Below are 13,264 nucleotides of genomic sequence, written 5' to 3'. Positions count from 1 at the left end.
ATATATAACTGCAGCGCAATACGTTTTCTTTCACCTTTGAAACTTCCATTCATTAATTTATTCTGCTTCCTCAAAATGAATCATAAACTATCCACTTGTAAAGAAAATATAAACATTGACAAAAAATAGAAAGGGAAAAGCAACAAAAACAGGGCGAGCACGGAATAATGACATACCGGCAACTGAAATGCCCGAATGGAATAAATAGGTTAATAATGGCGTAGCACCCTAGGCGGGTAGTCGACAAATACACAAAGTGGTAGTCCGAACTATAAGAATGCGTTATTACCCGGTCGTAGGGCGGGGATCAATTTTCTGCGTGTCATTTTCATCCCCTGAAACATCGAGAGAAATGGCCGACTTCAGGCAGTCTGAAAGATCTGACTAGTTCTTCGTTTTCCTATTAGATAAGATAAGATATAAGGTAAGATAATACTTTATTGAACACTCCCCAGAGTTGCTTTTCGGTGATCAATACAACATTTTTAAAATGAAAATAAGGTAAATTAATTATATATACATATAAGAACGATACATAAAAAGTAGAAAATTACTAATTAAGTCTATAAATACCTAAGTGTCCCGCAATATATGCTTAAGTTTACGCTTAAAAACCTCATGATTTTCACTAAGTTTAAGATCTTTATCTAAGCTGTTCCATAATTGACAGCTATGTACTGGAAAGACCGCTGACCGGTAGCTGTTCTGAATAAAGGGATATTCCACTGTTGTGAATTTCGTGTCACGCGACCGGAAGCTTGGCCCCTGGTAACTAGCTTGGATCTAAGGTAGTCAGGGGCGCAACCCGTCATACATTTGAAAATAAAAACAGCGTCTCTTAGGAAAAGTTGCTGTGTTACAGTTAGCCAGCGTAACTCCCGTAGCACTGGAGTAAGGTGATCGAATTTTTTCTTTCCACTTATTATTCGGGCGGCGAAGTTCTGTACATGTTGCAATTTACGTAAATTTAAAATTGGCTCTCCCAACAACTTTCCTAAAAGCTTAACAGTGCAATACCATACCCTAGACCCATGGTGTAACTGTTTATACCCAATGTTATACCATAGGCACAAGGTATGGATGTTACAGGCACATATATCGCACTCGTTTCGTGGTACACATCGCAAATTTTTACAGGTCTTGTGCTTACAGTTTACGTGCAGAGTTCCTGGTATAAGAAATTCCCTGAAATCAGCGAGCAAAAAATTGGATCAAAAAGTGTCATAATAGAGGTATGAGAAGTGCTGTAAACCCGTCTAAATGGTGATGTTTAACTGAACAAAAAGTGTGTGAGACTGCGAGATTATTTTCTGCCCAAAATTCACAAAGTATGTGAGAAACTAAATAAAAAAGGTAGGTAACAAACGTTATATGTTTGAAACCATTTATATGTTTTTAAAGTTTCAATATAGTATGTGAAATCATAATAAAATAGCCCAAAAAAAGGATCAAATTGACAGACCAGATATCATTTGATCAAGTCCCTTTTCAAACGGCAGAGTGTTAGTATTTAACAATGGTGTGTATTGATAATATCTGGTGACATAAAGATACCTGGATTGGCTTCACTTTTTGTGTGTGTTTTGTAAGTGCTGCAAAGGTAAACAATACTACAAGCGGAAGCCCCCTCGCCTTGTTTGTCTCAAAATAAGCGTTGCATTAATTGGTCTTTATCACAGCAAATTTAAAATTTTATTTGCTCTAAGGCAGGTAGCAAACATCTATCAACACTGCTAATAGGAAAATTTGTGTGAAATGTTACTGTTCAAGAGTTTCTGTTTACTTTATTTTTTTTGGTAGACAATGGCAGTGGATTAATTTCCTTTTATGGGCATTTTTATTGTTTGCAGCTTTGAGGCTCTTTTGTTGAATTTTAAAAGCCAATATTATGTTGTTTAATAAACTTGCACAAAAGCTCAAAAATAGGAAGAAAAGAACAGAAGAGGTCGGTCCTTTCCATAACTTGTGGGAATTCTGAGAACTTGAACCTGTCAATAAATTTAGATGAAGAAACGATTTCAGCTGTAGTAATGAGAAACTGGTTCAAGCCGGACAATTTTGTCGTATAATAATCGGCCGGGACTTGTTGTCGATATCTCAACCTGCGAGAAGTTGCGAATGGGTTTTGAACAGCTACCGCTCACTGAAATGGGTTGAGCTTATTTGCAATAAACATAAATTCACTGACAATGAGACCTTCAAGAAACCTCCATTTCGAACAGCAAAGTTGGTGCAACTACAACTTTCTTCTTGCATGCATTTGTTTGTTTTGGAAGGTCAGAGCACATGCCTTTTCTTTGACTCTAGGAAAAAAAAAAGAGCAGGATATACGAAATATTTTCGCGTTTGCTTATTTATAAAATTAACAGAAACATTTTTTGAATTGTGGGAGAAATCGGGAAAGTAGCGGAAATAGATCTTGGCTCGTGTTTTAAGTTCGTGTTTATGGTTCTTTGAAGTTTCTCGTCCTTTTTCCGCATCTCAGCTCTTTAAAAACAGAAAGACATTTGATTTTTCTTCATTGGCAACACCGACAATTGTTTTAATGGCTCATTTTTGTAATGCAGCACTAAGAGCACTTCTCCGTTCCTGGTTCTATGAATTTGTCGAGCACTTGGCTGTCAAAAACTACATGTCATTTCTCTTACATTTGATAGCTATCGGTATCTCGAATATTCATTTTGTGATGTGGACAGACCGACAAGACGCAAAGGCGTCTTTAAAACTAAAAAGGTGTTCTATATTTACAATGAATGAGGAAAATGAACTAATAGTTACATGAAGTTATTTAGTGAGACTGTGAAAAACGAACTTGAGTTATTGTACAAATTGAGTTCTACAGTTCTTCGTTCGGGTTCAGTGTCTGAAATGTTCTGAATTTCAAGCATTGTTTTTCTGTAATTTTTGTCAGCTACGGGTTGAATAAACGGTTGATCGCGCTTATCGGTACGCATCTGTCGAGTTATGGATGTACTAGACTCGGATGAAATTATACATGGACCTTGTGAAGTTGGACTTCTCCCGTCTCCGCCTGCAATCACTGGATGCATACTAAGCGTGAATGAATGTTTACTTTTACCTTCAAAATGGTTCTATTAATTAACCTTCCTAAAGACTCCTCAAGTAAAATGTACACATGTAATAAATTGATCGCTAAATCCGCATAACGGCTGCTGTGTTAACATACGGTCATCACGATTAAAAGTTTTCTTTTTCAGCGACACACCATTACTGTAGAACCCCGTCACGATGTCTTTTCCTAGCCAGGGAGCGACGTAACTTTTGCAAACCGGAATATATGTAAATTCCCTTCAAAACAATTGTTTTGGCTAACTTGCATAGCTGATTTCGTCACGTCAACCCGTTTTTATTGAATATATCCACAAATGTGGCCACCCTAGCTAAGCTAACCGACTTAAAACAGTGCGCTTTACATGAAGCCCATTTACCCAACTAGAGATTGAGAAGTATAATATTGTTTTTGTCCTCTGAAGAAGTCATATTTAAATGTGACAAAGACGAGTTTATTTTACGAGCAAATGGTTTCGTGTCAGCCTTGTATTGTTCCATTTTCAATGGCCACTTATGACGTTAACAATCGATGACATCATTATGACCATAAATAAACTCGAAAGGAAAAAATCGCAAATTATTTCAATCCCAAAATATTACTCAAGCGACTCCAACTAAGGAAACATAATATTAAGAGCAAGATTTAAGCAAGAATCCCATTAACTAACGTAGTTTGAACATGTCATTGCCTTTTCATTCAGCATCGAATAAACACCAGGAGCTCGCTGTTCTAATTTACACATCTTTTGTGATAAAAGCGTTGGGAGTTAATCAAGTGTGGACGAACAAAAGCAGAATATTAGTGACACAATAAATTTGACTTGAATGCGGAAAAACTGCTGAAATGAATGAAAAGCAAATTAAATACCTTTGAATAACAAAAATATAGAGTACTTTGGATTCGACAGCTGGGCGTTCTGTGAAGTTATTTTAGCCGTTTGAAGTGCACACCTGAACGTAGAGCCAATAACTTAAAGAATTCTGATATAGGTGTGCGGAAGGTAATCTACCAATAGTGCAATATGCAGTATTGATATTAGCAACCAATCAAGGAAACATCACTCATTGAAGGCGAGGGACGAAGTTGTTATGATGCGAACAGTAAGCCTTCTTTTGGTGTATTTAGCTGTTGCCCATTGCAGATCGAGCTCAATCACTGACCATGTGGACCATCTGATCAAGAAATCTGGTATGTAGATAGCTATAACATCTTTAAACTCCTAATTTCTTGATTTTTTTTGTCTTTTGCACAGAACTAAAATGTCGGCCATTTGTTGTTGTTACGTTCGCATGTAGACTTTTACTAATCGCATTTGGCCATCGTTCTCTATTAAACCTTGCCTTAAGCTCTTCATTGTCGACTCATAGATACCACGGATTTTTAATCTCGGCTAGTTTTTTTTCTTCAAGTCAAAGAATTCAACTTCACCGGAATATGAACCTTTGTTGACGCATACTTCATACACTGTTAATACAATAAATTTCATATATTACTTTAAATATAAACGTCTTTAGATTTACAGGATAAACTGTGTTTAGAAGCTCCTGGAAACTTCGTTATTCACTTTTTTGCTTTCCTCAGTTTCTTTCCTTAAGAAAGGATTGCGCATTAATAAATATTCATGAAGACAGTATTTGTGAAAAGGAATTATTTTGGTTAAGGCTGACGTAACAAGACGAATTGGAAAGCACGCGCGTGATTTCTTCAACATAGTGCCATTGAGCTAGACTAAAAAATATCAAGAAACAAGAACTGATTGTTCCTTGATTTGCATTAACTAACGTTCAAACTAGAGTGCGGCTAAAGCCCTTTAATTTCATGTGTTAGATCTGAAAACTTCTTCATCAAACTTAGGGCACTTTTCATTGACTTGGTAAGGGAGACTTCTGACGTGCAATATCGATTTCAAAGTGTGTCTAAATTTTCTCAAGGCAAAGTGTTGACTTTTAGAACTTTTCCATTGTCTTTAAAAGCCAGTGAAAAAGTGAAGAATTTTCTGATGTGAGTATTCTAGCCTTTTACATGTCGCATCTTAATAGTATTTGGCTCTGTTGGTTTCCATAGAAGCTATTTTATACATCATTTTGATAAACTTACCTAGATGGGACGATTTGCGGAAACACCGCTTTGTGACGAACTGTACATTTTCTCTTCGATAGGCACCATAAAGAGCAGCTTTATTCCTTCATAATGTAGCAATTCAAGCCTTAGGTCAGATTGATTGAATGAACCGTTCTTCTTTTGAGCTACTCCTGGTGATGGTGGTGTTACTTTGCTTTTAATGTTGAACCGCAGATTTTGTTTTCTTATTGCGGAAGAAAAAGTTTCGTTTTGCCTTTTTTTCCCTTGAATTTTAGTGGCTGTTAGGGTCTTAATGCTTTAGTCTGACATGGTTGTTGGCTTTTATGTCAATTGTGTGGCTATCTCAGAGTGGTGACCGTATTGCTTGGGCACTCACTTTCCGGGAATTCACAGAGTGAATTTGATTAATTTTACTTGGCAAGCTCTCTTCAGATTACATAGAGGATATTACATGACTGCGCGGCGATACGAAATTACGTATCTCTGCGCGGTCATGTAATATCCTCTATTTATTATATAAACACCAATGAAATATCAAATCACTGCAAAAGGCCGGATTTATTATGTGACCATAGCAGCTGTAATCTTTTCTCCTGTGAAGATATCATGTTTTCGCGCGAAAGCTCACCTGGTATTTCACTGGTGTTTATGTAATAAATGTATTTTTCTTAGTTTTTAGATATATTATATTTATTAGGCATAAGCATAAATACAAAGTGACACACGCAAAATGCAGTGCCGCCGAACCCTTTAATCCTTCACAGTGATCATCATCAAATTTCTTCTTGTAATACATGTATAAATGCTTATTCAACCCCCGAGGTCATGAGAATTAAGGATATTATCACCCAAGGTGATTTCTTTTATATTTTATAACTTCTCCCCAGTACTTGTGTAAGAAAAGTATGGGGACAAGATAGGAGAATTTGTTCTTTGATATTGGAGGTTAAAGGCAAAGCTTGTTGGTCAGTCACTGGTCACTGCGCTTGTGTTTGCGTTTATGTTTGTGCTTTATATCTCGCTTTTCTCATGCATGTTTGCGTCGCACCAGTTTGCATGTAGGTATCTTGTACGCGTGCTAGCATCGGGTTTGTTTTTTATATTTTATTACTATTATTTCATGTCGCCGGAAACCGCAGCTGCGATTAAAAACAAAAACTTATGCTTGGTGTAATACATTAAAATAAATTTAACACTGTTGCTGAAATCCCACTATGTTTTATACATACCCAAAACAATTGAGAGTTGAAAGTTGAAAGTTATAAACTCAATTCATCTTAGAATAAGCCAGTTTAAATTTTTTTGACAACTTTCGAAATCAGTCAGAATAATTATTTATGTTATGCTTCGAGTCAATTGTCCAAAGGTGTCCTCCTTTCATTAGGCACTTTTCCAAGTTTTAATACTTAAGGTTAAATAAATGCGATTTTTATTTTTCATGTTGTAGTGGAACATCATGCTAAGACAAAGGCGGAAGAAACCCCTGGTGAGTGGAATTTTGTACAGTTTAGCTGCTCATAGACTCTTACTGAGATGTTATATCTAGCTACGTTGAAAGTTTTTATTATGTAATTATTCATTGTTCCATTTTTCTAGGCTTGTTTGAGGGAGACATTGTAATCGATGAAGACATGAAAAGATATCTTCTTGGAGCAGACATCATGTCACGTGACGCAGTTATCAGCCCAATATATTACTGGCCAAAAGGAATAGTTTATTATTCGTTTGACGAAAAATTAGGTTGGTGTAAAAAAATATTAAATGAAAGATAGTCTTTAATCAAAATTATGTCCCTAACCAGACTTTTGAATGAAAGCCTTTAACTAACTACATACCGGGCCTATACCTTCTGCCGAGACTTCTTCCCAGACATTTCACCCTTTATGAAAAATTTTCCCGACAAAACGAAATTAAATGAATTTCGTTAGCTACGTACATGACAACACTTAGTATGGGGGTAAAGAAGAAAAATCTTTACATGAATTCCAATTTTCGTGTGGCGACATCAATAGATCGAGGTATATATTCACGGTAGGTTTTTGTACCTTTCTCTCTGAAATATGAAGTTTGCCTAATTTGCGAGTTTTGCCAGGATGCGGCTGCGCCTCGTGGTTTTAAACCTGAATAAACACACCTCGTTTTTTAAACATTACTTAATGAACATGTTGGTGAAATGGAGAAAGCCATGTACGCCCTTAACTGCTGATGTCCAAACAAACTACTCATTTAAATTCGTGGAGCGCATTCCAATCAACATTTTTGTGAATTAATGTAGTAGATTTTTCCCATTAAAAGTTTCTATTAATGAAAAGTTTAAAGCATTAAAAATCGCGAAACCAAAATTGTGAAAAGGGACATTAGAGCAAACGAGAGCTAGTTTGTTTTATTCAAGAGAAATAGCTAGGAAGATATTGGATTCTTTTGCTTGTTTGGAAAAAATATACGAACATGAAAATTTAAATTTTAAGTTTCTTTGCTAGCTTATCATTAGTTACTGAATGGTACACGACGCCATGACATGGGTTTTATCGACCAATTTCAATATGCTGTCCAACAGTCGCTCGATCACGGAACAATGTGATCAGTCACGGTCAAAAGATAGTGTGGGGACGCGAATCAACGACCGGGTGATCAAAATCAATGCATAGCCTTGTTTTACAATGTCACCAATGCTTGCTCAGTTTTGGTTAATGCAAATAATGTTGAGATCGCTTGCGCAGCGATCAGCAGGGGCTGTGTAAGAAAACTTGTAAACTAATTCTTCGGTAAAATAATATATCGTTTCTAATTGTGGTATTATTTTGAAACATAGTTTTCATTATTCCCTTATTAGCACCAACTACGGTCAACCTAATCAAGAAAGGAATCCTTCACCTAAAGGAAAGGACGTGCATCAAGTTTGTTGAAATTCCAAGAAGTGACACTATCCATAAAAGCCACATAAAGTTTTTCAGTGGGAATGGGTAGGTTGAAATAATAATCTAGCCTTAAAAGTTTTAATACTAGGTAAGAAAATGGGTATGATCAGAAATCTCAACTCTACAGTATTCATGGTTTGTTCTTTTATCTGTTGTCATGGCATGACACGCCAAGTTGTGCTACCAGTTTTAATTTCCCACTCCAGAAACTATGAGGGAGACTGGTGTGAGCGTGGGATTTTGGGATCGTCTGGAGGAAAACAGACCAGTTATAAATGACACTGGTAGCAAATGGTAAAGGAATTTTTTTTTTGTACTGGTTATTAGCAGTACGACGCTACCAGCCGTGAAAGCTGACCGAAAGATACATTGTTCGTCGTTGTGATATCCTTTCTTATGCCCAAACGATTCGAGTCAACACTCGTGCCAGCCTTCCTACTTTTTATGGGATGGGAGATAATATGGAAGCTTGAATGGGGTGGGTGGAGGAAAGATGGAGTAAATATCTATACACGGCCTTCTTGGAAGCCAGGGCCAAATTGGCATGAAGCCCTAGTAAGTTGAGATCTATCTTAAGTAAAATAAAAAATAAAATAAAATAAAATAAAATAAAAAAGGCTATTATATTGTTGGAATAACTGTAGAGTATTATTCAAAAACAGCCATCATAGAAAGCCAATTCGCTTGCATGTAAATAATAATAATAATAATAATCACAATCACAATCACAATCACAATAACAATAACAATAACAATAACAATAACAATAACAATAACAATAACAATAACAATAACAATAACAATAACAATAACAATAACAACAATAATAATAATAATAATAATAATAATAATAATAATAATAATAATAATAATAATGATAATGATAATATTTTCAACGTTTCGGTGTCCTCATGACACCATCATCAGCTCAAAATATAATGTTTACTAGATAACAAGAAGTTTAATGTTCAAATTCAAGTTTAAGTCTCTGGAGGCTAGGTGAAGAGTTTTGCTTTTATCGAGTCACTTAGACACGGTTTGTGTTCACGAATAAGGAACATTTCGTAGAGAAGAAAATCAATTTTGCTGGAGCATTTCTTAAGAATAAACTTGAACTTGAACTTGAACTTGAACTTGAACATTAATATTCTTGTTATCTGTTGAACATTATATTTTGACCTGATGATGGTGTCATGAGGACACCGAAACGTTGTAAATATGATTCTACCCGTAATTTTCATAATCAAATCGATCACTTTATCATGCTTGATAACAATAATAATAATAATAATAATAATAATAATAATAATAATAATAATAATAATAAAATAACAATAATAATAATAATAATAATAATAATAATAATAATAATAATAAAAACTGTCAAACGGTCTGTCTGAAAGAAATGTGATATGTTTTAAGTCAGTGGGACTAGATTCACATAGCCCTCACAAGTATTGTTTATTAGCAATAATGCGTTATCATTATTACAACAGACTATTGTTCAGAAACAGTACTTAGGATATATTTAAACTTAAGGTCAATAAATGCGGATAGATGTATTTTCTTTTCAGTCAGTGACACAGGTTCAACTCTTATTTGGAGAACTCGTATTTCTTTTCCCAATACGTATCATTTATTCACCAGGCATTAACATCAATATTTCATTTCTTTCACAAATTAATACCACTCATCAACATTAAAATCACATGCACCTAATTCAACCCTATCTAGATCGGGCTATTTTTCGTCTTTCGGAGCTCGTAAAAGAAAAAAAATGCCTGTCAGTAATTGTTTGCCATGGTATCATCAAAGTCGATGAACACTTACCGACCACATTAATTTCGGATAAATTTCCGAAAATTTCAAGATGTTTTAAGGTGTTGCTTAACTACTAAAAATGTCATCTAGGTTCAAAGTCGCTTCGGGCAGACTTCCCAGGATGACAACCCTGCCTATAAGGAGGAAGGGAACTCACACGATTGAGCTCACACTCTAAAACTCACCCTTCGTGTGGTTTGTTCTAATTCAAGGTGCTTTTCAAGGATTGGTCGGGACCCCGAAAATGTTGAACAGAAGATTTCCATCGGATTTGGCTGCGAGAGGATAGGGACTGTCGTGCACGAGATCATGCATGCTTTGGGTTTTTTCCACGAGCACACGAGACCTGACCGAGACAAGTACATCCACATAGACTGGGAAAACATTGAACAAGGTAAAACCGTGTCTAAGTCAAATTCGACAATCTAAGTAATCACTATAGTAGGTCGGTTCCTTATCGAATATAGGTTCTATGGCTTTAAACAGTGCCACTGAGTATTTTTCGTTATCGGCATGTTTACTTTACAAATGTCTGATATAGATTGAATAAAAGTTTGCAAACTTTAATTTCCCATGGCTACATGCACAGTTTCAACTGCCGAATCAAAATGCAAGAAGCTCAGATGTCGTTACTAGCTTCTATTCATAAATTTTGATTGTCGGAGAAATTTAGAGCCATCTTGAATATACGTTTGCAGCACCTTGCTTGATAAAGACGTTTAGTTCGTCAAAGAGACATTTACAATTATTCACCGTGCAGTAGAGGTGAAAAGTGGTGGATATTTAACAACAATGAGGTGAATAATCAGACCACGCAAGCTGAATAACTAGCTGACCGAAAACTTACTTTCAATTATTTCTGACAACGATTATACCGACCTATGGTCAGAAAATTAAACTGGTGAAAATCTCGCCGTGCGATGCTCTTTCGCGGTAAGCGGATTCACATTATAATAAATCCCATCTCGCTTTCCTGTGGATAAGGAGAAATTCTAGAGGCACATGTTTAACTGCCCTGGTGCCATTTCTTCAGTTGGTGTTTTCTCTCGTCTTAAAACAATATTGCAAAACATTAGATGTTTCATCTTTTACTGTTATAGTGCTCGACAGTTTACGGTAACTATTTTTCGCCTTAGAATATGAGGTTGAAAAGATTAAATGATTTACCACTTAATCAATATTGCCGTCAAACCAAACTTTGTTTCCATTTTTGTAATTTTGTAACAGCTGCCTCGTTTATCGAATATTTTCCTCTTTAGTCAGACCGTGGCGAAGCAGGAAGCCATATTGTTTCTCTTCGGCGGCTCGGAGGTGAATAGCACTTGGCTAATCACCTCCGAGCTAGCCAATCAACTCGCACGAAAATCACTATTCACTTCTGTGGTATATACTAACAATGGATATTCTTTGAGTGTTGATCCTGATGAAATCTGAGTGAGCGGCACCGTGATCCGTACTGATGTAAGAAGCAAATAGTTTGGCTTTTTCACTCACCTCTGCAGTAGGTTCGCCTGAGATGAAGGGTCAGTTATTAAAAGATAGTTTAGACGGTGTTTAACAAAACCACGTTCTATGCTATTTTCAATTTTTCCAACAATCATATCTAAACATTGTCTGCTGCTGATGGTAATAAGAAGGGTTGCGTTCCAGGACTAGAAACCTTTTATCTACTTAAATAGACCACTTATAAACAGATTTAGAGGTCCACTGATTGTCTTTAAGCCGCGGCCTAAGTTACACTGTGTTTAGATAACTGGTCCGAAGTGTTTATCACGTCTACTTTGAAAACAAGGGACTAAGGTTCGAATCCAAGTCGGACAAGCATATTTTCATATAGCTTTTTATAGCTTACTTTGATACACTGACTTAATGCGTGGTCTACTTCAAGGAAGACGGTTGAGAAAGCTGTAACCACCATTAGAAGGATATTTCCCCTATTTAAAAACATTCCTCTTAAAACAGTGCCTGTTGCTGTACTTGCCCTGACCCTCCGCTAACGCTCAAGCCCAACCTCGTTCCCAGGAAGGGAAGGGCGGGAAAGCCCTGGGAACGAGGTTGGCTCAAGTCGACTGTCAACCTCTTTCAGAAAAAAAAACCCGAACTAACAAACAAACAGCAAGTGCCAAAAAAAGAGGAAAACAAATACCAGGCAGTAAAAAAATAATAAAAAAAATTTAAAAATAACAAAACAAAACAATCGCGGGTCCGCCTCCGAGCTAAAAAAACCAACAAACAAAACGAGAGAGAGAGAGAGAGAGAGAGAGAGAGAGAGAGAGAGAGAGAGAGAGAGAGAGAGAGAGAGAGAGAGAGAGAGAGAGAGAGAGAGAGAGAGAGAGAGAGAGAGAGAGAGAGAGAGAGAGAGAGAGAGAGAGAGAGAGAGAGAGAGAGAGAGAGAGAGAGAGAGAGAGAGAGAGAGAGAGACCCCTTCATATTTCTTTTTGTCTCATTTCTAGAGCATGCTCATAATTTCAAAATGTATCCACGGAATCTGGGCTCAAGCTTTGGTAAACCATATGATTATGAGAGTGTGATGCACTATAGCGAGTACGCGTTCAGCAAAAACCCGCGAATACCCACCATTGAACCCCAAGAAAAGGATGCTGTCATCGGCCAGAGACTGGGGCTGAGTTACTATGACAGAGTGGAAATAGACAGCTTGTATCACTGCAAAGGTGAGAGAATAGTGTAATTTTACTTGTTGTGTCAATATATAATCTTATGAATGGTGGAAAAACTGTAAAGAACGTGAAAGATGCAACCCACGGGTTTTCTGAAAACATTTTAAGCAAACTTTTTCATTTGTGATTTTGTAGACTATATAGATAAAAGGGTGCCAAGAAGTTTATACTTTCACGGCGTACTTGAAATACTAAATCGTAGAACAAATTAGGAATGATTGTTTTCATTTTTGACTGATGAATACCCAAGGGATATTGTTATCAATATCATAGATAGTAAAAGATCTGCTCATTATGCGAGTTGCGTAGATTTGAGCATGGATTTTGAAATTCATGGAGCATTGCTACAAAAACACAGAAGCCTGAAAAAATTTAATAGATAGAGAATTTTACTCGAAACATATTTTCGACAAAGCTTTCAAAAAACTTGGCTGTCATGACAGTGTCACAGTGTACGTCATCTTTTGAACAGCCAATGAAAGCGTTTTCATAAAATTAAAGCTGAATAAAATGTAATGCCAAAAATTTAAGGGGTGGATGAGTTGGGGGGTGGGGGTAGGGGGGTGAATATAGCCTTATATATTTTGTTTGTGAGAGAGGTTAATTTAGTTCTCACTTCTTTTGAACGGACGCCAGAAGTTCACTATGCCTGGGAAGGGGGAGTACCCTCCATAATTTCAGGAATATTAAAG

At 36.4% G+C, this 13,264-nt stretch overlaps 1 protein-coding gene across 1 annotated transcript in view; it reads left to right on the top strand.

Annotated features, from left to right (window-relative positions):
- The first annotated feature begins 4,009 nt into the window (after positions 1 to 4,009).
- The window catches only part of LOC146477343 (astacin-like metalloprotease toxin 1), a 10,912-nt gene continuing 1,657 nt past the window's right edge, over positions 4,010 to 13,264 (top strand). Inside the window, exons 1-6 of the mRNA XM_085113798.1 lie at positions 4,010 to 4,261; positions 6,603 to 6,641; positions 6,752 to 6,895; positions 7,989 to 8,118; positions 10,107 to 10,288; positions 12,348 to 12,566. Coding sequence (XP_084969924.1) covers positions 4,162 to 4,261; positions 6,603 to 6,641; positions 6,752 to 6,895; positions 7,989 to 8,118; positions 10,107 to 10,288; positions 12,348 to 12,566 — 814 coding nt within the window. The 5' untranslated portion in view covers positions 4,010 to 4,161. The remainder of the gene's footprint in view (positions 4,262 to 6,602; positions 6,642 to 6,751; positions 6,896 to 7,988; positions 8,119 to 10,106; positions 10,289 to 12,347; positions 12,567 to 13,264) is intronic.

Source organism: Pavona decussata, unplaced genomic scaffold (assembly GCF_977016875.1).
Source record: "Pavona decussata unplaced genomic scaffold, jaPavDecu1.1 SCAFFOLD_71, whole genome shotgun sequence".
In the NCBI taxonomy this organism is placed as follows: Eukaryota; Metazoa; Cnidaria; class Anthozoa; order Scleractinia; family Agariciidae; genus Pavona; species Pavona decussata.
The sequence above is the reverse complement of the archived record's forward strand: the minus strand, read 5'-3'. Positions and strand labels throughout refer to the sequence as shown.